This window comes from Lepisma saccharinum, chromosome 11, assembly GCF_977018435.1.
Source record: "Lepisma saccharinum chromosome 11, izLepSacc3.1, whole genome shotgun sequence".
In the NCBI taxonomy this organism is placed as follows: Eukaryota; Metazoa; Arthropoda; class Insecta; order Zygentoma; family Lepismatidae; genus Lepisma; species Lepisma saccharinum.
Window position 1 is genome coordinate 50619708 of NC_139239.1, and position 27311 is coordinate 50647018.

Here is a 27311-nt window from a genome sequence, read left to right on the forward strand (position 1 = left end):
GCACGTTCTTTTATTCTGAAACTTACATCATGTTCTCATATTTTCTACTACCCTCACTCATCCTATCTTGTTCAATGCCTATTTTCATTTTCACTCTACCAGTACTATTTCGTGTCAAAACTCCAGGCCTTCAATCTGCATGCAACCTTAAGAAAGAAATTGACATTCTGATGGTACTGCACCATTGGAAAATCAAGATTGAGTGGTTAATTCTTGTTAATATTTGCACTTTTAGATAGAATTTTATGCACGAAATGAGATGCCACTAGAGTTTTCAATCTTATCCATGTCTCGTACATAGTGCTGTCTTCACATTTCTTTTTTGTTTGTCTATGCTGAAACTAGCACTTTTCATACGCCCCTCAGCGATTATTCTAATTAACCTATTAAAACAAAAATGACAAATATTAGCTGCTCATTAAATGAAAACTCAAATGTTAGGATTTGACGGTTTCATGTTACAGATGTTAGTAAACAGAGTAATAATGCATTATATTAATTTAAATTCAGTGTGTTTTGTGGGGGGGGGGGAACAACTTAAATGTTGTAACAAATAATAGAACAAACGAACTGTAAGTAACAAATTATACATTTCTACGTATTTGCGTCGGGCACAATGCACACGTGTCCCCCTTTTATTTTTATCATTCTCAAACGAAGTATAATTGCTATTTCTTTAGTTTGAATTTTGAGGAAGTTACTCATAGTATTGAAAGACGATTAGAAATTTTATCACTTATTGCCGCCTCGATGGCCTAACATGTTGACTGACTCACGATATCTCGCTTGATATGAACCTCACGGCTCATATCCATGTGCCGTTAATTATTCTTGGTTATTTTATATTAGTTGGTTCTTATTACTTGATTGTTAATATTCCGTATTTGTAATCTTTTATATTTCATAATTTTTGATAAATAGAAAGATTATTACTAGACTTATATAATCCACTAATATTTCCTTTATTGTAACAAAAGTGTAAACGCAGCCTAATGTAATAATCTATATGTTAATTTTCTGACCGAATCTTCAATATTGGATATGTAAATCTGTGTTCTTTCACGGCAGAAAATGTTTATGATTTAGATTGACATAGCTTTCGTTTAGCAACAATGGGAAGATCGAATCTGTTCTTTTAAGTTTAATGTATTCAATAAGGTTCAAGTTGCAACGGGGAATGATTAGAGTTTAGTCCTTATTAACAGAGATGAATCGTTCCCCTTATACAATTTTATTTGGTTTTGCTGCAACGTGGAAATTAGTTCAACTTTGATATTGAGATTGTGAATATAGACATTGATGAGTATTTAGTTTTTGGAAATGTCGCAAGTCGCGCTGTGCAAATTACGTAATGCTTAACAAGTGAGCATCGATTGGAAAGGTATATAAGTAAATGCGGAGCTTAGTTTGCACGCATTCCATCAGCGTCGGCTCTACGATATGAACATCTAATGACACTTGGGAATAAAGATACCTGTATTTCGCCAAGCACAATTTATACTCCGAAATTTATAATGTTATGGGACGACAGGTTAGGATAGGCCGAAATCCTTTGAGGTTAATGACGCCTGCCTATTGGACATGTATTTGTCACTGTTGACCCATATATTCTCATTCTTACGGATAAATGATAGAATTTCAGATCTCCGAACTTTATTTTGGCCTTCTTCAAAATTTATTCAACGTAGACATATTTGGGCAAGGAAGCAAAACTAGACATGCAATGCAATATGTCTCGTTTTTCAATGGAAATGTCATCATTGGCGTGTATCTTGATGCAAGCTCTGCCTATTAACGTTTCTCGATCCCAAGTACTCAGTGGAGCCCGTAGATTCTGCTTCTTAAAATCCTGCCCGTATTAACATCGACACTCGTGACACATTTTGGTCGCAATACTGTAGGAAGGGGCATGTACGAAAGTTTTTGTCTGCTACTGAATGGTAGGCCGTAAGCTTCGTCTACGGTTGCAAAAACGACAGGGTTCTCTTCCCTGGTACGGCTTCCTCCTAGCGACGCACATACACAAGTGACTATTCCCTGCACATATACATATTTGGATTTTTCCCGTGGAGACATGCAGCAAATTAGAATTCTGGATTCATCGAATCGAATATTAACGAACAGAGGATTCTGTATTTCTTTTAAATTTAAGGATATTCATGGACTGTAAATTGTAACTTGAGTGTAATGTAAGCTTTCGTATGTATTGGAAATAAACCATCTCCTGGATAAAAATGAATGAAAAGAAAGGTCAAAGTAACCTCCCAGAAGATGCAGTTGCCAATCTTAAAATTTGAGAAGAGTCGTTCATTTATTTTATGATTCACCAACAACACCCTTAAGTTCTCAATGCTTTATTCACCAAGCCCGTACCTGAGAGGGGTCAGAGTATCCCATTTAGCCGCCTGAGTTTTAGCCGAGGTGAAATCAGAACATAAGGTATTTGGAAGATTGAGGCAGGCTACGATTACCATAATTTGCAGCTCTCTGTGTGTGTGTTACTGAAAGGCTATCTATAGTGGAGAGTGAAATAACACACAGTTATAGTTATATGAACATACATATATATATGTTACGCAGATGAATTGCGTCTTACATAAAGCTAAGGTCAACCCTCATGCGTGAATAAGCGCGCGTAACGGCCGTAGTAAGTCTCGCAGGTAGGTAAGACGAGCAGAGCCGCGCTCGCTGTGAAAGAGGTTGAGTTGACAGTAGCGTCGAGACGTTCGTCGCGTCCAGTTTAGCAGCTGCCGTGCGACCGATCAGTGGTTGTACGTTTTTCTTCGCCTGTGCCTCATTTGTCTACAGTATATTTGGGTGGCGTAGTTATTGTTTTGGTTGCGGCGCATCGTGTCCCTGCCATTACGTCCGTGACACGCTCTCAAAGGTTCCGGGTTCGAATCCTGGCCTGGGAATGTGTGTTCTTTTGCCTGTTCCTCCATCAAGGCCATCTACTCGTTCATTCTCATCAGTGCAATTAGCCTAAAGATGTAGAAAAGCGATGTTACATGTCGAAACCATCTTTTTAATTAAAGCCGGCGGAGTGGTTAGCACATCGCGCTACGACGCCAGGGATCCTGGGTTCGAATCCTGCCCTGGTCATGGATGTTTGCGAGTGTCCATTCATCAATTTCATCATATCATCATTCATTCCCATCTTTGCAAGTTAGCCAAAAGTGGCACAAACTCGAAGAAAAATAAAGCAAATCAACCAATCACCAGAATTAATTGCTTCATTGAACAATCATGAATTGCTTGGTGTATTATTGTTATGTTTCTGCCAGTAAAGGTAATTTTGCAAGATGATATTGGACATTTTCTTTCTGTATTGGTATGTTGGTTGTTTAAGTTTGGATCGCCATCTGTCCATAATATTTCGTTAGCTTGGTTATCGTCATTCATGTCTTTCATGTTGGTAGAAAGAGGCGACATGAAAGAAAGTTAGCAGAACCTCACACATTCTGAAAGGTGCTCTAGAGTTAGTTGCTCTCCTAGGTCTGATTTTACTGCAATGAAGTAGGGATGGCCAGATCCGGATCCTGGCGCATCCGAAATCCGGATCTGGACCCTAAAATTTTTCGGATCCGGATCCGTAATGCCATACCATATGAGCGCTTCTTTGGGAAGTAAGAATGTGTTTATAACATATTGTTACCTGCTAATATATATATATATATATATATATATATATATATATATATATATATATATATATATATATATATATATATAGTGTGCGCGATTTGTAATTAATACACTTACAAGGGAGGTCTAAGGAAGGTCTAAGGCCGAAGGAAGAAGCCCGTGTTTTTGTGTTTCAGCTGAAAAACTGTTTTAGGGGGCAAATCCCCCCTCAAATGTCAAGATGAGGAGAAATTAAAGTGGGGATCTGACCCCGAAACCACACGTAAATATGGCATAGGGACACTCTATACACCTGCAAAATTTCATGGAAATCGGAGGGGGACACAGGGGTCAGATCCCCACGTCAATTTGTCCTCATCTTGGCATTTGAGGCGGGTTTTGCCCCCTAAAACAGTTGGTTTTTTTTGCCGAAACAAACAAACACGTATTTCTTCCTTTTGGCCCCTCTATACACTTGCCAAGTTTCATGAAAATCGGAGGAGGATACAGGGTCAAATGCCCACTTAAATTTGTCCTCATTTTGACATTTGAGGGGGTTTGCCCCCTAAAACAGTTTTTTAGCCGAAACAAACAAACACGTATTTCTTCCTTTGCGCCCCTTTATACATACACCTGCCAAGTTTCATGGAAATCGGAGGGGGACACTTAGATAACCTCCCTTGTTAGTCTTACATTTTGCAATTATATAACACTGCATATATTATAATGTTTTATTTTAATTTGTAAAACTGTAACTGTAGAACAATTGTATAATTTTTGTATAACATTTCTATCTTGTTAAATGTGTTAAAGGTTTCATCCTGGAATGGAATGTCTCACATTTATGTGTGTTTCTATTTCCAATACATTCGAATAAATACATATTCGTTTCAATGGCATTTACAAAATCACCTATGACATTTTATGTTAAACAAGTAAGATTATTTTTGTGCACGAGTGTGTTAGCCGATGCGTAGCAAAGTATTTTAGGAACAACACTTGAAAAAAAATCTTGAAGGACTAACTAATGAAAAATTTATTTGTAATCGAAGATCATAATACCTTTTAAGGTGTGGTAATATTATAATGGGATTGAGATACGAAACTCTCGGATCCGGATCCGTTTGGCCATCCCTACTATGAAGTCGCTTGTCTTGTGTGCAAATCCCACGTTAAGATATGGTCACTTTGCATTTCATCTCTCGGCCATCTTATTATTTCATGATTCATATTCATCATCAGTATTAAGTCAGCGAAATAAAATAGCCATAGAAACAAGAAATAGTATTCTTATCAAATTATTCTTTCCGTCTTTTCGATAGGAGGTGGAAGCGTTATTCTACGAGACTAGTGCGAAGTCTGGAAAGGACGTTTACGAATCTATGTATCAGATGGCGTCACTCTTGCAGGAAAGACAGGACGAAGAAATGGAGAGGGCGTTACGGCTTAGTTTGGCAGACGACGACTTTTCTTTGAGAAGAAAGCGATGTTGTTAATTGTTTTAATACTTGACAAATAGACATCAGTGTGACGTTACAATAGACATCCGCCTCGCAAGAAATTTCATGATTTAATGTTTCAAACTTTGCAGGTGTTTAGTTCCCAGTATTTCTAAACGACATGCAGTGATCCCGTTTGTTTTTTTCTGTTGGATACACGTTAAATGCAATGCAAACCGAGAAGAAATTATTCGTGCTTGTAAGTGACAAGTCGAAGTGCGATAAGCAGCTCTACGCGTTTAGAAAACACCAAAGTATCAATCAATCTTGTGATTGGCAACTGTGTGTGCCTAATTTGTGTAAGTTACAACCGTAGTGTTTCGTTTATGGATAGTTTAGCTACACATAAAGAACAGCGTGGCGAATCACCTGAGCATTTATAGATGCAGTACTCGTGTGTTTGTTGACTCATACGGTTTTCTGACCAAAATAGTTTGTACTTTCCCACTTTTGTTAACAAACATGGTGTTGCTTTCCATTCTTTTTCATTTTGTCTCTGGTCTCCCCGATGGCGTAGTGGTAGCGTCGTCGCCTTGTAATCAAGGAGTCGCGGGTTCGATACCCGGTGGAGGCACATTGTGGTTTGGATCCCACTTTACTGTAGGCCCAGTCCCGATTAACCATTACTGTGCATAAAGTGGACTTAAAACACCAACTCAACTCATTTTGTCTCACAGTGACGAGATTAACAAATAGTGAAATTATGCGCTGTATTACAATTAATGATAGTTAATATAAAAATTTAGTTCACGCTGAAAAGAAAAATATAGTGAAATATGTATGTGTGTGTGTGTATACTGGAACGGTCCCCTGCCATTTCTGACGAGATGGAACGGTAAGGTTCCAGATATTCACGAACCGGGATGGCGTTCTGGTCCATTTCGAACCCTGACCAAAATGAAAATAAATATCGATCGAACAGTTTTCACAACTAATTTCACGTGTGAGAATTTTTTAACACATTATTTGTAAATTGAGGCATCCAAAGTGCTTGTAGCTATTTTCTGATCCATTATTGTCAGTACGTTAAGTTGTCCTGCACAGGATATTCTGTGCTTTGGTTTTGTTACTCATTGAATTATTATTATTTACTTATTTTAAATTGTAACATATTTGGGGGCTGTACTATTATTAGTTCTCTTTTCTTTTGCCGTATTGCCTAAGAAGTCATAATCAGTTGTTAATATCCTTGAGCATAATTTATAAACATATGTTAACGGAAAACTAAACAGAGGACAGTGCAGTTTTTAGAATTTTGTTTCAAAACAGCGCCCACATACATTTTTTTCTGTTTTTTAATGTGGCGAAGTTTGCAAAAGAGCCTTATTCCCTTAATAGAGAGCAATTTTAGTTTATCATGAACAACATGTAAGTATTGATGCCACCTTCAGCAAATATCACTGTAAAGATCATTACAGTGCAGTAGCACTGAAAAGGGGACAGCTGATTGACATATTCTTTTATTGAAATTAGCGTCTTGGGAGATCTATAAGTTTTAAAGGATTATGCCCTACAGGCTATAAAGTATTTTCAATACACTAATGTTCTGAAATAACCTCATGATATTTCCTGTGTGAGCTCAGTAGTTCGATCTTTGTTTTCTATGCATAAAATAAACTTAACACTCGTAAGTAGTACATATGGGACGATCAGACACACAAGACAAGTAGTATACAAATATTTACTTCCGGAAGAAATAATTTATTGATCGAAACTTCAAAATTAAATAGTGTTTGCTATATGTAAAGTGAATTGCCTTCATAATCTGTACAGTAATTATACCAATGATCATAAATGGTTAATTAATATCTAAACTGCCAATATCTGTAATATTCCATGTGGGATACTAGCATGCGTTTGTGTCATATTATTTTAGTGTTTTTTTGTATGTTCTACGATGATGTGCTGAAACAGTACAGGCACACATACTGCATTTACAAGTATTGTAATTTCTGAATCTCACCTCTGTGTTCAATTACATACAAACTCTGTAAACAGAACATGTGAGCTTTATGTAAGTCTATTTCACAAACTGTTGTTACAGCTTAGTGTAAAATACTGCAGTTCGTGTTTCTAGTCAGAGTGGAGAAACAGTGGCCATCCAAAGGAATGTACAGGGTGAGCCAAAAGACCCATTACCCCTATTTATTTTTTTCATATTGACGTATAATATTCATGGTCCAGTATAGTATAACAGAAGATACATTTGATCAGATGAGGTTATAGACAACAACATATTCCAGAGTGTCTGTGTGTGTACACCATAATTTTCATAACAGAGAAGTATTCACCTTCAAGTATGTGATGATGTGGGCTGCAATGTCTACCACATCCCTGTTTGGTCCATATTTCTTTGAAGGTGCTGTGAACCAAATTAACAATCTCACCATGTTACATGACTGGTTTATTCCTGAACGGCAAAATTGAGGACTTCTCGGTCGAGTCTGGTTCCAGCAGGATGGTGTACCAGTACATTATGCTATTGCCGTATGAGAATATCTCAATTAAGGGTTTGGAAACAAATGGATTGGAAGAGGTTCTGAACATTTGCCAGCACCTCTGAAGTGGCCACCCAGAAGTCCGGATCTGTCTGCCATCGTATGATAATGCATTCTGAGGTTACATCCAACAAAAGGTGACTAGCAAACGTTACGAGACAACTGCACAACTTAAAGAAGCCGCTCTTAATGCATTTGCTTCAATCACTCCAACAATGCTGAGAATTTCTCATTGTACTTGGAGGCGAATAATTAAATCTCTGTTATGAAAATGATGGCATACACAGATACACTCTGGAACAAGTTGTTGTTAATAGCCTTACCTGATGAAATGTATCTCCTGTTATGCTATACTGGATCATGAATATTATTCATCAGTATGAGAAATATTAACAGAGAGTAATGGGAACTTTTGGTTCACCCTATAGAGTGAATCTCACAGAAACATTTCAATTTGTTATTAATATTTTTCGGTTTGTGGAATAGATTGTATTTTGTTTGGTATTGAAAATAAGTAGCTTTTTTTTGTTATCCATCGCATATTTTTCAACAAAGCTTCTTTTTATAACAAGATAAAAAAAGTTGCATATTATAAATACACACACATTTCTAAACACTAGCTATAATGTAAATTTTTAACACTAGTTTTGCATTTTATATATATGAATATGTGTGGAAATTGTCATAAATTTGCAGTGGACAAATGTTCTGTGTACAAAATATATAAAATCTAGTCACATAAATTATAATCATTTTGACTGGAGGAGCAGTTTGAAAGAAATGCTTCATTTTCATTCTCATAAGTTTTATATATTTGTTAAATGCCAGCTCATATTGAGTTTTGAATGGATTTTTTTTTCATGTATTAGAGAGTTGCACTTTTAAATAACTATTCAAAAGAAAGTGAGGATTGATAGTTTTTAAAACATTTAAAAAATACATGAATTGGTTCTAGCCGGAGTTTGGAACCTAGTTAATGTTACATAAATTTTGATGGGGAATCACTTGGGCTTGAAATTGACATTTTTATGCTGTCATAGGGAAATATGTTGAAAGGTTTCTTGCTTGTTTATGAAAATAAAATATTTTCTGTAAATACCTCTTTTATTTTTGTTTTAGATCGTCAATTAATTTCAAATTTTCTCATCCTTTAAATCTAAAAATATTAAATTTACAAATAGGTAAAAATGATAATAAACAGCATATTTTATTATTAATTTTTATTTACAATTAATATTTACAATATTTATTTTTTAAAAAATGTGTACTCATATAAAATAATACGAAATCTTAAATAAAACACAAAACTATTAAAAATACATTCAAGCAAATGGTGTTTTTTTCATAACTATTAACTGTGTATTTGATTACAGTCATTAATATAACATCTTCATATGTGTTACAAGCTTTCAAGAATTTGAAATAATTATCTGAATTAGTCTGAATAAATAATTTAATTTCAATATATATTTGATATTTACTAACAAGCAAAACATAACATAAATAATTGTATGAAATTATATAATTTGTTATAGCAAAACACTGAATTTTCGTAATTTATATTTCTGACAATTATTGCAAAACCTTCATACACATATGGATATATTTATGTATTCATTAACTCGACACACACACTTGGTCTCTACAATAACCATTACAGATACTGTTTTAAAAATATACAAACCTATGCTGTTCTAACGAACGAGACACAGTACAATGCATCACCGGGAAGTCATCCTACATCAACAATAATAATTGTTGCGTCTCTTAAAACTAATTATTTTGCATTTAATTCATGCATACTATACAAACGTACACACATGAGGACATGCATACCGACACACACACATTCTCTCTCTCTCTCTCTCTCTCTCTCCCTCTCTCTCTCTCTCTCTCTCACTATATTCAGATATTCAGAGGTAGACAAACCTGTACATAAAATTAATATTCGCCTTCGTATGTGTTATGGAGCTATCACAGATATATAATAACTAATATGAAAGATGCTTAAATAGATTAATGAAATATACACCAATATCTGGCATCACCGGGTTTTTCATCCTTTACCAATAAGTTATATTGGTAGTTATCACTAATTACAAATACAAATATAAGTATAAATATCTTACATAAATACCTAACAATGAAGTAATGAAAATAAATTTACATCTTGAATGATATGACTATCTACAATAGCATAATACATACTTGTATATACCCGTGTTCAAAATTACAATGTTTGGCAATACATATTCACAACATTATTGGTTAAAATATTCCTTATGGAAAAAATATTTAGTAAGTAAATCTTTCGGTTAGATGTAATCTTATACAGAGTTCTGGTTCTATGTTTGCCTTAATACGTTCATGGAATAAATACAATTTACTTTTAGTCAGCACTAGAGTTGATGACTATCGAAGCTCTACCTTGAGATGCATCCCATCCTTTGGGTTGATGCCAATTGTAGGCACAATCAGCTGAGGGGGATCTTGAGTCTTATCACTCAAACTGAACCTGCAATAGGACAACAGTCAAAAAATTAAAATGGTGAAATGAGATATTAATATTTTGAAATATAATACACAATAGTCAAATAGCAACAAATTCACAGTTCAAATAACTAGTGGCTACTCTTGCATGTTGTTAATCACTTGAAAATGTCATAAAAGAGACTATTTGAGGGGTATATTTTCCATAATAAAATATATTTTAACATTTATGGTGATATACAACTTTTATTCATATAACTTTTTGACAATGCTGCAAAGCCTGCATTAAAATTTTGTGAATACTGGGGCTGGGGGACATATTTAAAATTTTCTAAACACACTTTTCCATTTGTACTGCTTTGATATTTCAAATATCTACCTGGCATTTAAATCTGTTCAAATAATAAATGCAGGACACAAAAGATTTGTGAATTTAAGAAAGAATTACGTTCAAAATAACAAAAAGCCAAATGTGCAGATATAATAACTTATAAATAGAAGAAAGAACTACAGAGAAAAATTGAATTTTGGTTATATTACAAACTGAAGGAAAAATATTTCGGAAGAGCGTGTGAAAATGTACTTTACATGAAATTGTGATTAGAACAATCAGGAGAAGTATCGTCATTTACATGATATGAGTAATACTGGAATTTTGAGGATGAAAGAAGATGGAAAATTATTTACAAGCTCTGAATGTGTGTCACATATATAGTTATAACTTCAAGTTAAATCTTACCTAAACTTCTTCAGCAATCTGACAAGTGCAATTTTCATCTCTAGCTGAGCAAATCTCATTCCAATGCAATTCCTGGGACCAGCTCCAAAGGGTATCCATGCCATAGAGTGGTATGTTGACTTGACACTTGGGTGAAATCTAAAATGATTATAAAAATAAATTTTGTTCATTAGTTTCACATTAAGGTGTCTGCTTTAATTATTGTGTTTGATGAAAACAGTTTACAGATATTTCTGATGAAATTCAATAGTTATTACTTTATAAATTGAATACCAGAGAATCTTATACACATTAATACAATCTAAATAATATTTTATAAAGAAGCATCATTTCAATTATAATTTTTACTTGAAAATATTTTATATTTGATATATTACGTAAAACCTTAGCATTATTTTTATGTCTGAATCCTCAGATTGCCTCCAATTATATCCCAGCTATGCTGTAGTGTTTTTTCTTTTTTCACGATTGTCTATTTTCTACAAACTTCCAACTTCAAAAAAGGACAAATTCTTACCTTTCTGGATCAAATTTCTCTGGTTCTGGCCATATTTGAGGGTCGTGGTGAATCTGCCATACTGGTACCATGAAGACAGCACCTTTTGGCAGTGTGATTTCTCCGATCTGGGTTGTTCTTGCAATCTCGCGGATGACAAAGGTCACGATTGGAGGATACATCCTGAGGGATTCGGAAAGCACTTGGTCCAGATATGTCAAAGAGTGAACTTGGTCATATGTAGGCTCATCGTTCTGTAAAACATAAAGATGGTTCATTCATTACTTTTTGATGACATCAATTAAAGAAATCAGACTTGTCAATATAGCTAAGAATGACTTATATCAATATCCATTATATTTTTAATGATATATCATGATAAAGGAGCATGCAATGAGGAACACAACTGTTCATGGGAACTATTTTCAAGGAATGCCTGTAGCATATTACCTCATAGTCTTGGACAATTTATAATTCTCGAGCTTCTAGTGAAACTGATGTTTTTAATGTTCCAAACGTAGGCAATGAAATTATTGAGACAATGGTTTCAATATCAAGAATGAGTAAACAAATTTGAGTCTTACTACAATAAGTCCTCAAGATACAGCCAAGTCTTTTTACCTTTTTGGATCTATCCATGCCTGTGATTGATGTTCAAGTTTGAGAAATCTATGGCTAAGTAGTCTCAGTAAGTCTTGCAAAGCTTGTTGGGCCTTGATTACTACTGAAATATGACTCCACTGTGAATATACTAACATAAGGTAGTATCCGATGTCAAAATAATGTTGAGTGCTTAAGTACTTGAACGGCAAAGAATCCAATTCTATTCTTACCTCGATTTTCTGAAGCTCCTGGTACAGCCTCTCCTGCACATCTTGGTGCTTTGCGAGCAAGTAAGTGGTGAACGTCAAAGCGGTGGATGTAGTCTCCAGGCCTCCAATCAGAAACACCCAGGCGTTAGCTACGATTTCTTCATCGGTGAGCAGGACCTTCTTGGAGCTGTCCGCTGTGTGGAAATGCGCTCCGCCCTTCTCCAGTCCTGGCTCTCTTCTCGTGGATGCCTCCAGCATAAGCTGCAGCGCATCGACCGCCTTGACTTTGGTCAGATCCTTACGCCTCTCCTCGATGACTGCTTGGATGTGATCCAGCATAAAAGCCAGGAGCCTCCTGGCCAAACCTAACCTGTTGTTCAGCATCACCATGACTCTCGCAAAGGACGGAAAGTACAGCATGATCTTCACCATGGGGCTTAATGCGTACTTCATGAAGTTCCTGCTAGCATTCAGGAGCTTGTCGTTGCTGTTGGTCAGACTCTCGACTCGCATCGCGAAGGCGCACTCGCCAATGACCTGGCAGGAGAGCCTCTGGAACATGTCGTACATGTCGATCCCTCCGTGTCCGTCCTTCTCCAGAACATTCAGCAGAATCCCTACAGCCCTGTTCATCATCCCAGCCATCAGCTTCATCTTGGAACCAGAGAATGTCGGCGACAACACGCTCCTGACCTCCTTCCACCTCTGCCCTCTTTGACCAACGACGCAGACGGAAACTGGCTTCGACCCAACCTTCGGTCGGTTGACAAAACTTTGGAAGTCACTTATTAACACGTTCTTTATAACATCCAAGTCGTTCACCACGATATGTGGCTTCGGGCCCACATAGTACCCATACACTTTCCCATACTCCTTTCCCCACTTGTCCATTGTCTCCATGCAGAGTTTTCCAGGGCCTGTCATCTCATAATCGTTCCCAGATATCAGCGATGGTTCAGGACCTGGGATCCCATGTCTCTTGAAGAGTTTCTGCTGGTACTTCCTGTCCAAGATCCAGATCAGTGTGATCACGCCCGTCAAGAAGAAGGGGATCAGCATAGTTATTATGTTCGCGCTCCCAAAGGCTTCCATTTCTGTGTCTGTGAAGCAGGAACTTGTAGCAATCATCTTCTCGAATCTTGGTCTCACCGGGTTTTGGGATGGGAGCAGTTGCTCCTGATTTCCTTTCTATGTGAGTAAATCTGCACCTCTTGACCGATCGCCTCAACCTGAAAAGATAGAAGAACTATTTTTAGATTCTCTGGAAGCGCATTGATAAACATGCGAGTGGCAGAAAACATCAAAAATATTTTTTACTGAGAAAGCGTTGCTATCTTAGCTAACCAAAGATTACAAACGATATTACCGCTTTCTCCTAATGGCTGTTAAAAATTCTGTATAACTTATGGAAATGGAAAGAGGCATAAGAGAACTTCATTAAAAGTACCATTCCAGCACTGGTTTGAAAGAACTGAAGACATCCAAAATTCACAATATAAGCGATTTGAGATGTGATCGTTACAGGAAACTGAACCTAACTTTAAGTATCCTTGTTTTGACAATGAGCTGTGTACATATTGCATGTTTGATTTCTGATGTACTATTTGCGTCTTTTCAATCGCTCACCGGCAATTTGGAGTTACATTGTAAGATACGTATAAACCGATATGAAGGGTAACGAGCCGTTGCTAATAATAAATCTGTTCATTTTTATCGGGCTGAACATCTGCAATATGTTTGTAGTACATTTCTATTTTGGTTAAAAGTCAAATTTCCCTCTAGCAGTTGCGGCGATTGGGTTCCAAAACTGAGGGCACTGCCCTCCTTAATATATTCGATGATGATGAAGCGGAACAATGGAAATGAAACATCCTTGCCTCGTCCAGGATTCAAACCTAGGACTCCTGGATTTGTAGCACAATACCTTAAGAAGGTTGGAGTACAATGTGCATTATGACAGTTTTATTTGACGCTACGTAATTCTTCCACCAGTCTAACCAAGACGATGAGATTGGATGATGATGACGAAGTCTATTGAACAAGAGAAACCACTCCCTATCCGAAGCCACGCCACGTTGAGAAGTGGACCCACGGCTTCACCACCGAAGATTCCGGGTTCAGTTCCCACCTGGGCATGTGTGTTCTTTCTGTGAAAACCCTTTCATCCAATCATTAATTTCACCATCGCGATTAGCCTAAAAGGCAGTAATGAGACATACAAACGTAAATACAAAACATACGATAGGACACTTCCTAGCATGATAACCACCTAGCGACATCTTGACATTATCTTACAAGCATGCAGTCACGTCCACGTAAGGGATTTTAAATGATGTACGATAAGATTGTTTGATATTGTAAGTTATCAGCCAGACTGGAATATTTACTATGCCCATCCCCCCCCCCCCCTTCTGCGCTAAGCACATGGTGTATATCTCTGAAAACTAATCCTGTGATCAGAGTTCAATTGCTACCTCTAAGAAGGCATAGATAAAGGAAAGTTTTTCCCAAGATGAAATCTCCTATTTTTAACCTGACATCTTTAATCATTCTGGGAAAAGAATGTTATCTAAATACAGTGAAGTTTCATGGCATTTTGTAAACTTTCACACATGCCACCTCAATTTTAGGGAAATCCCTTTCATCATGGCAACATGATGTTTTATAATCTAGTTGACAATTATGAGGAAGTGCATATTATAGTTTTCACAACCTTGATTCAGTGAATTGATATGAATATCTGCGTTGCTATTTTCTTTGTTGAATCATGTGTTTTGGAAGCCACAGTGGCTAAAAAGGCGAAATTTCTGACTAAAGGCGCATAATAGGTACAAGATGTAGTTTGGTGTGTTGCTTTATAGGAGTTGCTAAGTTCGTCGTACTATACGTTTTATTTGTCGAATTCCGTGGCAGAGTGGTTAGCACAGGGTTCATAGATTGACATGGGTGTTCTTTGAGAGCGTCCCATCATCAATTTCATCATATCATCCCAATCTTCGCTATTAGCCAAAAGTGGCAGAAATGCGAAGTAAAATAAACCAAATCAGTCAATAAATCATGGATGACACTTGAGAGAGGCGATTTTAGGAAGGAAATCAATTAGAATATAAATTTAGTTTGCTTCTACATATAGTAGGACTTGATCCAGAATTTTCCATCTGTGGGGGGTGTAAGAATAATCTTTTTGAAAACAATTGGTGACATTTTAGGGTAGTGTTCATAAATACTGATTTATAGCCTCTAAAGCACCTGCCTTGTTAACGTATTACGAAGTTGAGGGGAAGGGTCCTTACGTTTGAACCCTGTATAATATATCATGGGTGATTCTTTGTAACTGTCCATTACATCATAATTCATTTCATCACTCATCCTCATCATCGCGCAATAACCTTAAAGCGATATAAAAAAGGAAATAACCGAAATTGAGGAACCTACCTGACCTCAGATTTCGTGATCTAAGGGTTAGCACGGCGGTAATAGAGATCCTGGATTCGAATCCCAGGTAATGCTAATAACGTTAGGTATATGCAAAAAAAAAATCTGGTCTGGACATTTGGAAAGGGTGATTCCTTTTAGCATTCGATCCTTAAAGCTCAATTCTGAAAGTTCTCAAAGAACTTTTTCTGTGTTTGGCCAAGGTTGGTCACAATCTTCAGTTATCAAACTTTCTGGACAAAAGTAGCTGTAGCCGAATCTAAATTGAGAGCTTTCAAAGCCTTTAATAATAATAAAAAAAAATAATAAAAAAAATAGACCTTACGCGAAACTTCTATCTAATTGTTCCGCCACTGTTCTCTCCTCCCCGAAAATAAGGAATAAAATATTTCCAGCAGGGATCGTTATTACAAGCTTATGAATATAAATTATCATTTTTTAAAAATGACAGATAAAACACTTCTAATTTTTCCATTAATGTTTTTATCTTATCTCAAGTAGCTTTTATCTGAAGACAATGGTATATCGATAGATCAAGAACAGAACATGATAACATTACAATGTAATTCTTCTACTTTACTTCTCTCAAAGAGAAGATATCTTAAAAGATAATCAGGGGAAATAAAGCTGTGAACTTTAGCCTTTATCTGCCCATTAAATTAAAATAACGCAGTTTTAAAAAGTCTCAATATAAAATGTCAAGTAGTTAATAATTTATCTCACTCCCTCCTCTTCCATTTCAACACACAATATCTACTTCTAATCATTCAAATATCGTCGAATTACAAGTTCAAAGTTTTCACTGTCTTCCGAAATTGATAGGCGATAGTTTAAGAAATTGACACACAAATTTAGTGCATCTAATTGTTAAAATTCGTTGCGCTCTCTCTTTTCCCCTAATTGTAATTGTGATGATTATAATTTAAATGTACAAGCATGCTTTTCCCACGTTTTTCCTATGCTTGTTAGATTGAACTTTGAAACGAATTTCATAAAGCTGATGTAAGCAAACACAATTATTTCCTCACTCCTATTGAACGTTCAGTAATACGGGCTCTTACTTGCTCTTGCTGCGCCCCCAAAATACTTTCAAATACATGTAAGGATTTTTGAAAGAAAGCGGATTAGATTTCTTTCAAAGTTTAGAATATCAACTTCGTTCTTCCAAACGAGTTGCTTTCGACAAGTCGTTGAGTTGGGTTCAAGGGCAAAGCACAGCATTTTACCCTCAACTGAAAAGAATTCCGACAAAGTGGTTTTGTTAAATCCTCAGGCACAACCCTTCGGCCAGTTCAAAGAACTTGAAATGTATCCCTTTACAACTTTTAGAAGAGGCACGTGTTTCCTATGAATTGCAGACCCAAAAGTGAAAGCAAAAGGGAAGGAAGGTTGACGAACTTGCTCATAAAACTGCTGCGACCCTCTGTTGTTCACCCACATAGTTATTTTGGAAAGAGTAATATTTCTTCAACTCAACAAAACTTGTTTTCGACCGTAGCATGTGAGACGTTGTCCCATTTCGGCAGGACGCTAATGGAAGCTGCAACTGGCGGTCATTGGCACAATCAGCAGTCGTAGACAATACGCAGTCTGTGTCTGTTGAATGAACTGAAGAATTTTCAACTGAAAGCGAACATTCTGCTGTTTCCCAAAACGTAATGGAACATCTGATTGATAAGAAGCTCAGTTTATTTTCACAAGATTTTCTCCTTTGCTGTATATCATACGGATAGAAAATGTCATAACAAATAAGTAGGCAAGCCAACCGTACGGTGCTATTCAGTGTATTCTGCGTTCATTATCATCGCACCGATTAACATAGAGAAGTAGAAAAGCGAGGTAAAATAAATACAAATATAAAAACTAACCAAAATCGGGCTATTTTATGTAGCTTATTACTGACACAAGACGATATTATACAGTGGATGAGGGGAATAGCAATACCTTATTGTTAGTCGATGGTGTTACTCTAACCAATAGATCACGGAGGAGAGTTGAGGCTGCTCTCCTTCTTTCATCGTATTTCACCTTCTATATTTCCTTAGATTTTTAAAATCAAACTGTCATGGTTTGCTAGATTTATATTTATTTTTACACAACTGACTGTTCAACAAATCTTTGGAAATTTCAGTCCATCGTATTACTTGACTCCCTAGATCTTAATTACTCTTTATTTTCAGAACTTTGCCCTCTACTCGTTACTTCACGTCTTCACGTTACTTTTACTGCATCTATAGATTAATCGCGACGAGGGAGATTTAATCTGCTCCTCGTGGCGCGTCTCGCTAACCACTCCTCTATTCATACATTATAGTGGAGTCATCGTATCAGCCGGTGTCCATTCACAGCGCAGAACGGTTATTTTGACAAAATCCTGTTTCCCTGCTGGGTGCTTCGGGAGGAGGGATTTTAATGTTGCCGCTCCTTGCCCAAGCAGTGGGCCTAATTGGTTGTTTGACAGCAAGTTCCTTCTTAGGTAAACGCGGCAACAGAGGGCCACTGCCATAAAGGCGGTTCCCGGACTGGCTGGATGGGCGCCTCCACTGTAGTTATCGCCCATGCAACAGGAGTGGTGCGTTATAAAATAGGGAATTATTTGAGGGTGGAAAATATAATAACGAGTGACAGTGATGACTAAGGTATCAAGTGGCCGACTTTCGATATAGCAACCGAAATTCTCTGGTTTGAGTTCAGGCCTTGGCATGGGTGCCCTGTCATCAGTTTCACATCATCACCAGTCATTATCGTTGCCATTTGCCAATGGCAGAAATTCGACATAAAACAACAAATATACAAGTGAGGCGCTGAAATTTCTCTGCAAAACCTTCTCTTTCTGGTAATGAGGCTACGCATCCGGAAATGGGAATGACTCCTGTTCTGGCGCTTCTTGACTTCTGAAAACATGGAGAGGACACACCGACCGTGGATCTTTCTTTTGTTCCCTTGCAGCACCACGCTAAGTGACCTGTCGAAAAACAAGTTCAAAGGACTCCTGAGAGCACCATTCCTTTCATCCCTTGTGTTAACCGCCCCTCCTTTTTTTATCTGGACTGAACAGTACCTGAAAGGAAGTGAAAAACATTTTACGAAAGAAAGGAACAAGAATTCCCTCACTGGTCTTCCATAGAGCGTCTTTGGTTCTGTTCATGGACAAGTTCTCCTCAAAGCCGCTGAATCGTTGCGCAAAAACGGAAAAACAACTTTCCCTCATTAACAGAGGTCGCTGAACTATGAGTGAATTCAGTTCTTATTCCATAACCAACTAACTCTATGGCATTACTACACCCGCAAACGTTTTGCTGCAGAAATGCAAATCTGTCATTAGCTCATATCATGGACAGGATTAATCCAGTCTAGATTATCTTTGCCAATTTCATCTCGACATTGTCATTGCTACTCATCGCGAGAATACTGTTAAAATGGTGCACGAATCACTGAAATGTGGCCCCAACGGGAATGAATCGCAGTACTATGTATTCACTGTCAACACGACAGTGTCTTCCAGGAATATGTGAAGCAACGCCGCACATAATGGCAGAGAAGGGGTAGGTGAAAGTAGTGCTAGCTGCTGCAAACGGCTGATAGGTGCAGCCGCGTTTCCCCTTCCATACAATCAATTTCCCTCTCATGCGTTGATTGGTCGAGCCCTCTTGAGTCGCTACTTGCGCAAAGGAATTGCATTCGTTTGCTTGCTCCACAGACTCCTAGGAAAGAGTATAGCTTCCATTGCATTTTTTATTTATACTTTTTGGCTTCTTTACAAGGCTCATCTACTTCTCCTAAATTAGTCGCGACTATGAGGATAAACAATAATGATATTCAATATAATGGAGGAGGGGAAGGAGAAACACCTCAGCCACAACCTCCATTGCCAAAGTTTGTCAAAAGTCTAGTTATGCATAGATAGACAAATCGTGACTGGTCGTACAGTTTAAAGTAGGGTCCGAACCACTATCTCTACCGGGAATCGAACCCGGGACCTCTTGATTGCGAGGCGATGATATTGCGACTACGCCAACAGGGAGGCTCTGCTGACCATTATGACTAATTTTCTATGATTCTTCTGATTAATTTCAAGCAAATGCTGGATGAAACCTTTAATGAAGGTCGCGAACACTTCCTTCAACGTCAATCGTCGAACCACCTGTAGATACGAATTTGGTGGATGGGATTTCCACCGAATAAGGTGCATTATGTAAGAAACTTTCCAAATTTTTAGGTCGCTCCACCTGATCGCCCTTGAAAATATGCGCGCAGTGATCTATCTCAACGTGCTTATCTTCGCTATTCACTGGCACTCAGGCGATAATGATAAGACAAGTACCATCGTGTGATGAGGGTTCAAAAGTCATAGAAATTAGCAGAATTTGTTCTTGTGACGATTCAGTGGTTCCTTTCTTGTCTCTATACACTTAACGCGTGTTAAAGTACATAAAGTTATAATTCCTAGCAGTACATTGTATTTTATCTAACGCACAAATCGTGATAGAATTGATAACGCAATGATCATTTCGTCAGTTGACTCAGCCGCTTCAAACTATTGTAGTTTACATTTCAATCGTTTGCAATGTTGAGACACAGAAGATAAGAACCAATAGAAACTAACACGTTGAAAGAGGAAAGTCCAAACGAAGAAAATTGTTAATAAAAATCATTATGGAAAGCTTATGAACTATGTAAAAAGTAAGATAACTGTTCATAAGGTGAAATAATCGAGAGCTTTTGAAAATGCCGACACCCGAAAGAAAAATACAAACATAAGAAATGGGGTGGGATTTTTTTTTAAATGTGGCAAAGGTGATTACAATCTGTGAACGGTCGCTTTGTTTTGATAGGCATTGAATGGTACTACAAACAGTGGCGTCCTCAAGCGGATTGCTCAGCATTCATATAAACGCGGGAAAAGATGGCAAAATACAGGATTGGCTACTTATAATAGAAGACGTGAACCCTGTTTACAAAAAGTCATGGGTACGCTTCTGCTGGCAAGAGATACGAGGAAATAAAACTTTTCCGGGAAAGCTCTCATCTGAGCAAGTCCAGGCACTGGCATCATCATTGGTGAGAATGAGGCAAGGGGGACAAATTGAACCTTGGCCTGTCCCCCCCCCCCTCCTCCCCACAAAAATATGCAAAAGGTAGACTGGTGAACTAACTATTATCTAATCGCAGACGTTTCACCATTTACGGCTTTTAAGCAGGGCTTATCCTCCGACAAAACGTCAACACTAGACAAGCCCAAGCACTTGGCGACCCGTTGAGCGAGAATGAGGAAGGGAAATTACCTATTCCTTTTTGCTTTTCCCAACATAGGCAATTGCCGGGTTGGATAGTTCGAGGAACTATCCGAATCTTTAGCAAGGTATGTAATGATACGAATACACTCTCAAAAGTCACTTATAGTCAGCACATGTTGAACTAATACCAACAATATATGTTGCATAATGATATTGCATAAACAATACAGTGCATCTATTCAAATACATTACAACAACTGCATAAACCTCCATTTAAATCTACTTCCTGAAAATAGGTTAACTACACTTGGTTTAAGCACTTCTTTAAAGTATAATAGATCTATTGATGAATGCCCTCTATAATTCTGAATTTCAATAATTTGTTTTCTTAACGGGATAAATCGATAACTTTATTACGATGGCCTGCTGCCAAATAAACAAACTGATAGTCACATGATTCGACAGATGTCGTCACATGCAACAGCATAATAAAATCGCTACCGCCCTTTCACTAGTGATGTCATTTGTTGAATGGAATATATGGAGTGTAAAGGTTATGGGTTGGGGGTCATCTGCGATTATACTTTCTTGCGCAGCCGTCTGGCTGAAGTCCACGTCTAATTGCGTCATTGCAGGAGAATGAATGATCCAGAGCAAGCCCCCATTTTGCGTCTGTCGTGGAATATAGCTGCGAGAGGACAAGGCTCGAAGGCCTTGTAACCGAGTGTTTCCATATTCGACTCCGGATTGCTGCTAGAAGACCGCCGTGGTTCGTGTTGCACCAAATACTGGAGGCGTGGTTCCGATTAACATTTTCCCGAGCAGAGCAAAGGTCTGTTAAGTTCAGCGCGCGATTCCTTTTTTCTGATCTTTTGTTTTTCACCTCGACTACAACGCTAACGGCAAGTCTCTGTAACAACAAACGTCGTTGCGAGCATTCCTGTGTGCTTTCGTCTTTGGAACAATGTTGCCACTACGAGAAAGTAAAATTTCCCTACTGAAGGTGTACCATTTCGCGTTTTGATCCAAATTTTCCCTTCACATTACAAACATGAAATTACAATCAATCGCTAAACTTTATGAACTGTTATTATTATTAGGTAGCAGAACTAGTAGAATTATAACTTTTTGCCAGCGATTCATAGAAAACTTAAATTTGCATAAATAATAAGTTTAACTTAATGGATGGCAAAAATATACGGAATGTGAAAAGTTTCATAAACATTTAAGTTTATCTATTAACGGCATAATACAACAATTCCAGTCTATTGAAGGCATTGAGGCACGCCTCCACAATGGCGTAATGTGCCTTGTAATCAAGAGGTTTCGAATTCGATACCTGGCGGAGGCACATAGTTGTTCCGGTCGTACTTTAAACTGTAGGTCCAGTCCCGGTTAGTCTGACCGTGCATGAAGTGGACTTAAAAACAAACTTTGTTATTACAGCAGACAATTTCCGTCAACACGAACAAGATAACGGCAGAGAAACAAAGAAATCTACTTCCTATCTAATCAAGAAGGAAAAATGTTTTGCAATAACTTCCGTTCTAACCACGTTTTTGTTATTTCTAACAGAAACAATCCTACGTGTTTTTCACTGGTGAACGATCCTCCCCCCCTCCCCCCCGCTATCTTTAATGTTTTCTCCGTTTACCAGCCGTTCTCGTAATCTGCCTTGACCTTGACTGATTATCAAAGATGAAGACTGGAAGCACAGAGCTGGGTCGTGATTGGCTCCTGAGGTGACATGCCCATCTCAGCCAACACGCGTCATTTCGTTAAATTTCCTGTTTTCGTAAAATGCCCTATCTGACAAAAGATATGTATTCTGCCAACATTATCAAAAGGGGGATTTCATCTCTGGGAATTGTTATGTGTGGATTTCGAAATGATGCGTGTATAAATGAGTCATGTTTGTGTAGAGCGTGAATGTCCTCATTCATTTCTTACCATTACCTGTCTTTTGTTTTGATGCATGTTATGTTAATGATTTCAGTCTTACGTTACGTTCATGCCGAAAAATAAATTGTTTTAGTGTAAGCCTGGCTCATTCTAGAGGCTAAAAGTGTCAAATTGGAACATGGTGGATATGTTTGTGTTTATAATTTGTTTCAATACCTTTTCTGTTGCAACCGAGCAGTACACTCAGTGTCGGCGATTAGGTGTTGGGGGGCAGTTGCCCCGCACTATGCTAAACCTTATCTACGAGGGAAAAACTGTCTTTGCCACCCCCGCCTGCCAGTTTTAGCACCTTGTCCTCCTAGTTTTGGAACCCAATCGCCGCCACTGAGTACATTCGTTCTTCCACCAACGATCCCAGGTTTGAGCCCTGGTCTTTGTTTGTGAGTTTCCCTTCAGCTATTCAACACTCATTCTCATCGTCGCGATTAGCCAAAATACTAAAAATTCCTTCTCCAATTTTTGGGAACTTCAATAAGTTCATGATGACTACGAAACCAGCGGTCCTAGATTCTAATCTCGTGTAAGGCATTGTGTTTTTTTTTATCTTCTATTGCTTCATCTTAACCTATAGATGGAACTGGGAAATATGTCAATACGAACACTCCAACTGAGAATAACGATGTTTTTGTCTTTTGCTGACACTCCGGATATTTGGTCTCTTCTAGTACATATGGATTGAAAGTCACTCAGGTTTCAATGGACCTTTAATGTCTGAATACATATTGGACTGCTGGGCAAATTCGCTTGACTGAAACCAAGATCCATTTCCTACAAGAACCAGATTGCATCTTCCAAAGTAACTGAACAAACGATTCTAACAATGTTAAATGCGCGATATAAATCAACCACTTTCATTGCTTTGACTCCTATGACGACTTCCTATTAGTTGTGATTGGCTGTATCGCTACCAATAGTTTAATCTTTGAGCAATGATGACAGTCCATGGGAGTGGTTATTAACATCTCAATTGCGCATAGCACTTGCTACGATGTATCTACATAATTATAGATAATATCTGTGCGCAGAAGGCCTGTAATCAACAACGCTGTCAGATTGCATGGTGGATGCGCAGAAAAAGTAGGAAGGTGGCATTCCGGAACTTAAAACACCTATCTCTGCGCACAAAGTAGCAAAATCCCTATCATTGGATGTCTTTAAATACCTAACATGGAGAAAACACAGAAATTGAAATCTAATCGAAATACTAATACAAAAATGTTTATTTATTCTATTTCTTATATTTTTCAATTATATAAATTTATAATATTCATACAAACAAATAGCATAACTGTATATTAATTCATGTAGGGCAAAAAGCTGTTTTTGTAGTTCAGAATCAATGTAAAGAAAATTGTAAGCTGAATTGTAACCCTACTTTAATAATAATAATAAATAATAATAATAATAATAATGAGTGTGTACACTTATACATATACACTACAATATTGACTAATTATATTTTTTTTAGCTAGTGCGTAACTTGAGACTCATACAAACACGTCACTCTCCAGATTCCTAAAGCGGCAGTTGCAAAATTTTATCTTATAAGCAGTTCTGTATGGCCTAACATGTCTAATCAATTTCTCCCACAGATTTTAACCAAGTTTTAACCTATGTGATAATTCTGAGAAATCTACGATCCAGAACAAAAGAGAAAATTGAGTTCCTTTCTTCAAATAAAGTTGCGTCATTCAACGTGGCAGCCATCTTAGTTGTCCGCCATTACATACGCCTTAATTTGCACGCCAATAAACGTCCAATTTGCTCTATCTTTTACGCCACATCGGACCGCTTTCCTACATATCAGGCATATTCATTCAATATTTCACCAATTAAAACAATACAATGAAATATGTCTGCATTTAAATGCTCTGCAGAGATCAAAGAAATTAAAATTTTAGAACTGCCTGATGAGATAGTTTTGAACATCCACTTTTGGAAAGAAAGCGATTTAAAACACAGCGTTGAAATTAATTTGGAGTATAGTAATACCTGTCATTTAATCAAAAGAATTATTACTAAAACTTAAAAATATGAACCTAATAATAGAACTTAGTTACAAAATGTCTTCAATCCATTGTTGAGGCAAGAAGAATTGAAGAAAATGTAATATAAATAGCTATGATAATTAATAAAAAGAAACCATGATACAAGACGATCAAATGAGACTTAGGATTATTCAAATAGGAGATTATGAAAAAGCATATGGATCAATAACTGAGAAGATAGTGTTTGTAAATGGTGGTTTAAAAATTGAATTTTAACTAAAAATAATAACAAGCAAGTAGTTTTCAAGAGAATATAGTTTTAAAGAATGACGCCAGTACACCAATGTGGGAAAAGATTAATGTTACAGGCAAAGAACAAAAGAACAGAGAAAAATATTACACGAAGTTAGTGATAAGGAAAGGCCATAGAAAGTTGGAAGAGTAATGATTTGAAGAAGAAAATAAAATATAAGATGGGAAAAAAAAGAAGGTAATTTAGATTACATGAATGGAACTGGGGTATTTAGCAAGAAAAGTAAAATGTATCGTAATGCTATGAGAGGCGGAAACAAAATAAAGGCACACATCATACAGGGAAGAAAATGTAATGTTACAATTTACGGAAAGAGTATGAATCCAAATGGAACAAAAAGTAAAGCAAAGCTGTGAGCATAGTTTGCCTATACGAGACTATCCTTTTCTCCTGTCTAAATCATGCTAATGTGCCAACTGAGAACTTTATTTTCTACTAGTGGAGTTTGATGGAGCACAATCATAGACTAACACAAAAAACCAAAGTACATCGGTTCAAAAATAGATAGTTCACTTACTGTGTGAGATGTCGTTGAAGGAAAACTTATTAAGCGTGCGATTGTCGTGAAATAATATTCCGCTAGAGTTTCACTAACGCCTAAAGAAGACTTTATGATTTGACCAATTCTAGTGGCCTTATATATATGTGTGTGTTGGGATGAGATCAAAGAACGTTCCGCTTCCCTCACCCACGCATAATCAGAGGACCTTGATCGGTACATCTTTTTTTTTTTTTTCAATGCTTGTATACTTCAAATTACAGCATCTTAGCCCTAACCTATTAGAATCATTTTTTATTATGCGAAATACGATATACATTTGTTGGCACGCCTACTGAAAGTGTTGCCAACCGTGTAGTTTGACAAGAAGCCATAATTTCAATATGATAGCAACCCAGAGCGTCGAGATAAAGCTCTAGTTGCTTCATATGGAGTTGTTTATTAAAAATTATTGCTGTTTTTCTTGTTTCGGTCATCACGAGAGCATGCAGGAAGCGGCTAGAGCCTTGAAAGTTCTGCCAACTACTCCCGCACAAACTAAAGTGCGTATATCACGAACTAGAAGCGTGAAATCTATGCAATATGCTATTTCGTATCTATGTAGCTATAAAACCAGCTGTAATTGCTTGCCAAATGGCCATTAGTTTATTTTTTTCCTGGATTAATACGAAAGCAGATAGCGGTTTGCTGAATAGCAAACGTTGATGATGAACTATGACAAAAGAGAATCTATCTTCCGTAATGAAACCGCAGCAAAGAATGCCGGGGAATATAACTTACTACACTCAGTGGCGTTTTCAGGGCTAGATATACTGTGGAGGTTCGGATCCCACTTTAAACTGTAGGTCAAGTCCCGATTAAACTGTCTGTAGGTACAAAGTGGACTTAAGCAAAACTCAAATACAACTCGGTGGCGTTTCAGCAATTTCATCAGAGGGAAAGTACGAAAAAAAGGGGGAGGGGAGTATGCCTACCTTATCTTTGGTAGTCGGGTCTAATTTTACCACTTTTCCTGCATGAGTAGTTATTTGATCAGTTACGTTTTTGTAAGAAAAAAGCGTTGTGGTTCCTCTTCCTGTATACCAGTGCTCGCATCACGAATGTACAGCCATGGACAGCTTTGGGTTGTAATGACTCTATTGAAAGACAATGGGAATCTTACAACCCAGAAGTGTCCGTGACTGTGCAATCTATCCGTTTCTCAACCGCTGGCCCTGACATCAATTATGGCGGGTCGCGAGAGGTTCTCCTGAAATAGTTTTTTTTTTCCAACCAACATCATTACTGTCGACTTAATAGTACAGTTATCCGAGTATGATAACATAGTATTAGTATTAATGGGAATATTTCGGTGTTCAAAATGCAACATGCCAGTAGACATAAGCAATTACCAAATTAATTTAAATGATGTTGACTTGAATAGCAACAAGATCATTCCTTACATCCAGTGGTTGGCAAAACATTTGAACCTAATTTGATATTGGTCAACAAGCCTACACATAATCAAACTCTTACTCTTCATTACTTCTTTTATGAACATTTAATTTCAAGAGAACATATTAATCAATGTATACGGTTAAGAAAATTAGAAAGGTTTTTGCAAGTAAAACTCTTGAGATCGGCGCACTCACTTTTGAAAAGAAAATTTACCGGGTCGAGTTCTGACAAAGGTTGATAGCCACTAGCCTTTCCTATAGGGTATCAAATTATACTGATGAC

General features: G+C 37.3%; 2 protein-coding genes across 4 annotated transcripts in view; one reads left to right on the plus strand and one right to left on the minus strand.

Annotated features, from left to right (window-relative positions):
- The window catches only part of LOC145994794 (EF-hand calcium-binding domain-containing protein 4B-like), a 109688-nt gene extending 100946 nt beyond the window's left edge, over positions 1–8742 (plus strand). For 2 of the 3 annotated variants that reach the window (XM_083131084.1, XM_083131083.1), the window contains exon 18: positions 4947–8741. In XM_083131084.1, coding sequence (XP_082987210.1) covers positions 4947–5120 — 174 coding nt within the window. In that variant the 3' untranslated portion in view covers positions 5121–8741. Of the gene's footprint in view, positions 1–4946 lie in introns of all 3 variants that reach the window. The other variant, XM_083131085.1, reaches the window with a different exon arrangement.
- A 222-nt stretch (positions 8743–8964) lies between these two features.
- LOC145995236 (cytochrome P450 3A24-like) lies at positions 8965–25689 on the minus strand. Its single transcript, XM_083131802.1, has 5 exons — positions 25611–25689; positions 12180–13387; positions 11368–11600; positions 10851–10988; positions 8965–10136 (listed from the first exon to the last, which is right to left on the minus strand). The coding sequence occupies exons 2-5, from the start codon at positions 13284–13286 to the stop codon at positions 10034–10036; spliced, it is 1581 nt and encodes a 526-aa protein (XP_082987928.1). The 5' UTR covers positions 13287–13387; positions 25611–25689; the 3' UTR covers positions 8965–10033.
- Positions 25690–27311: the final 1622 nt, after the last annotated feature.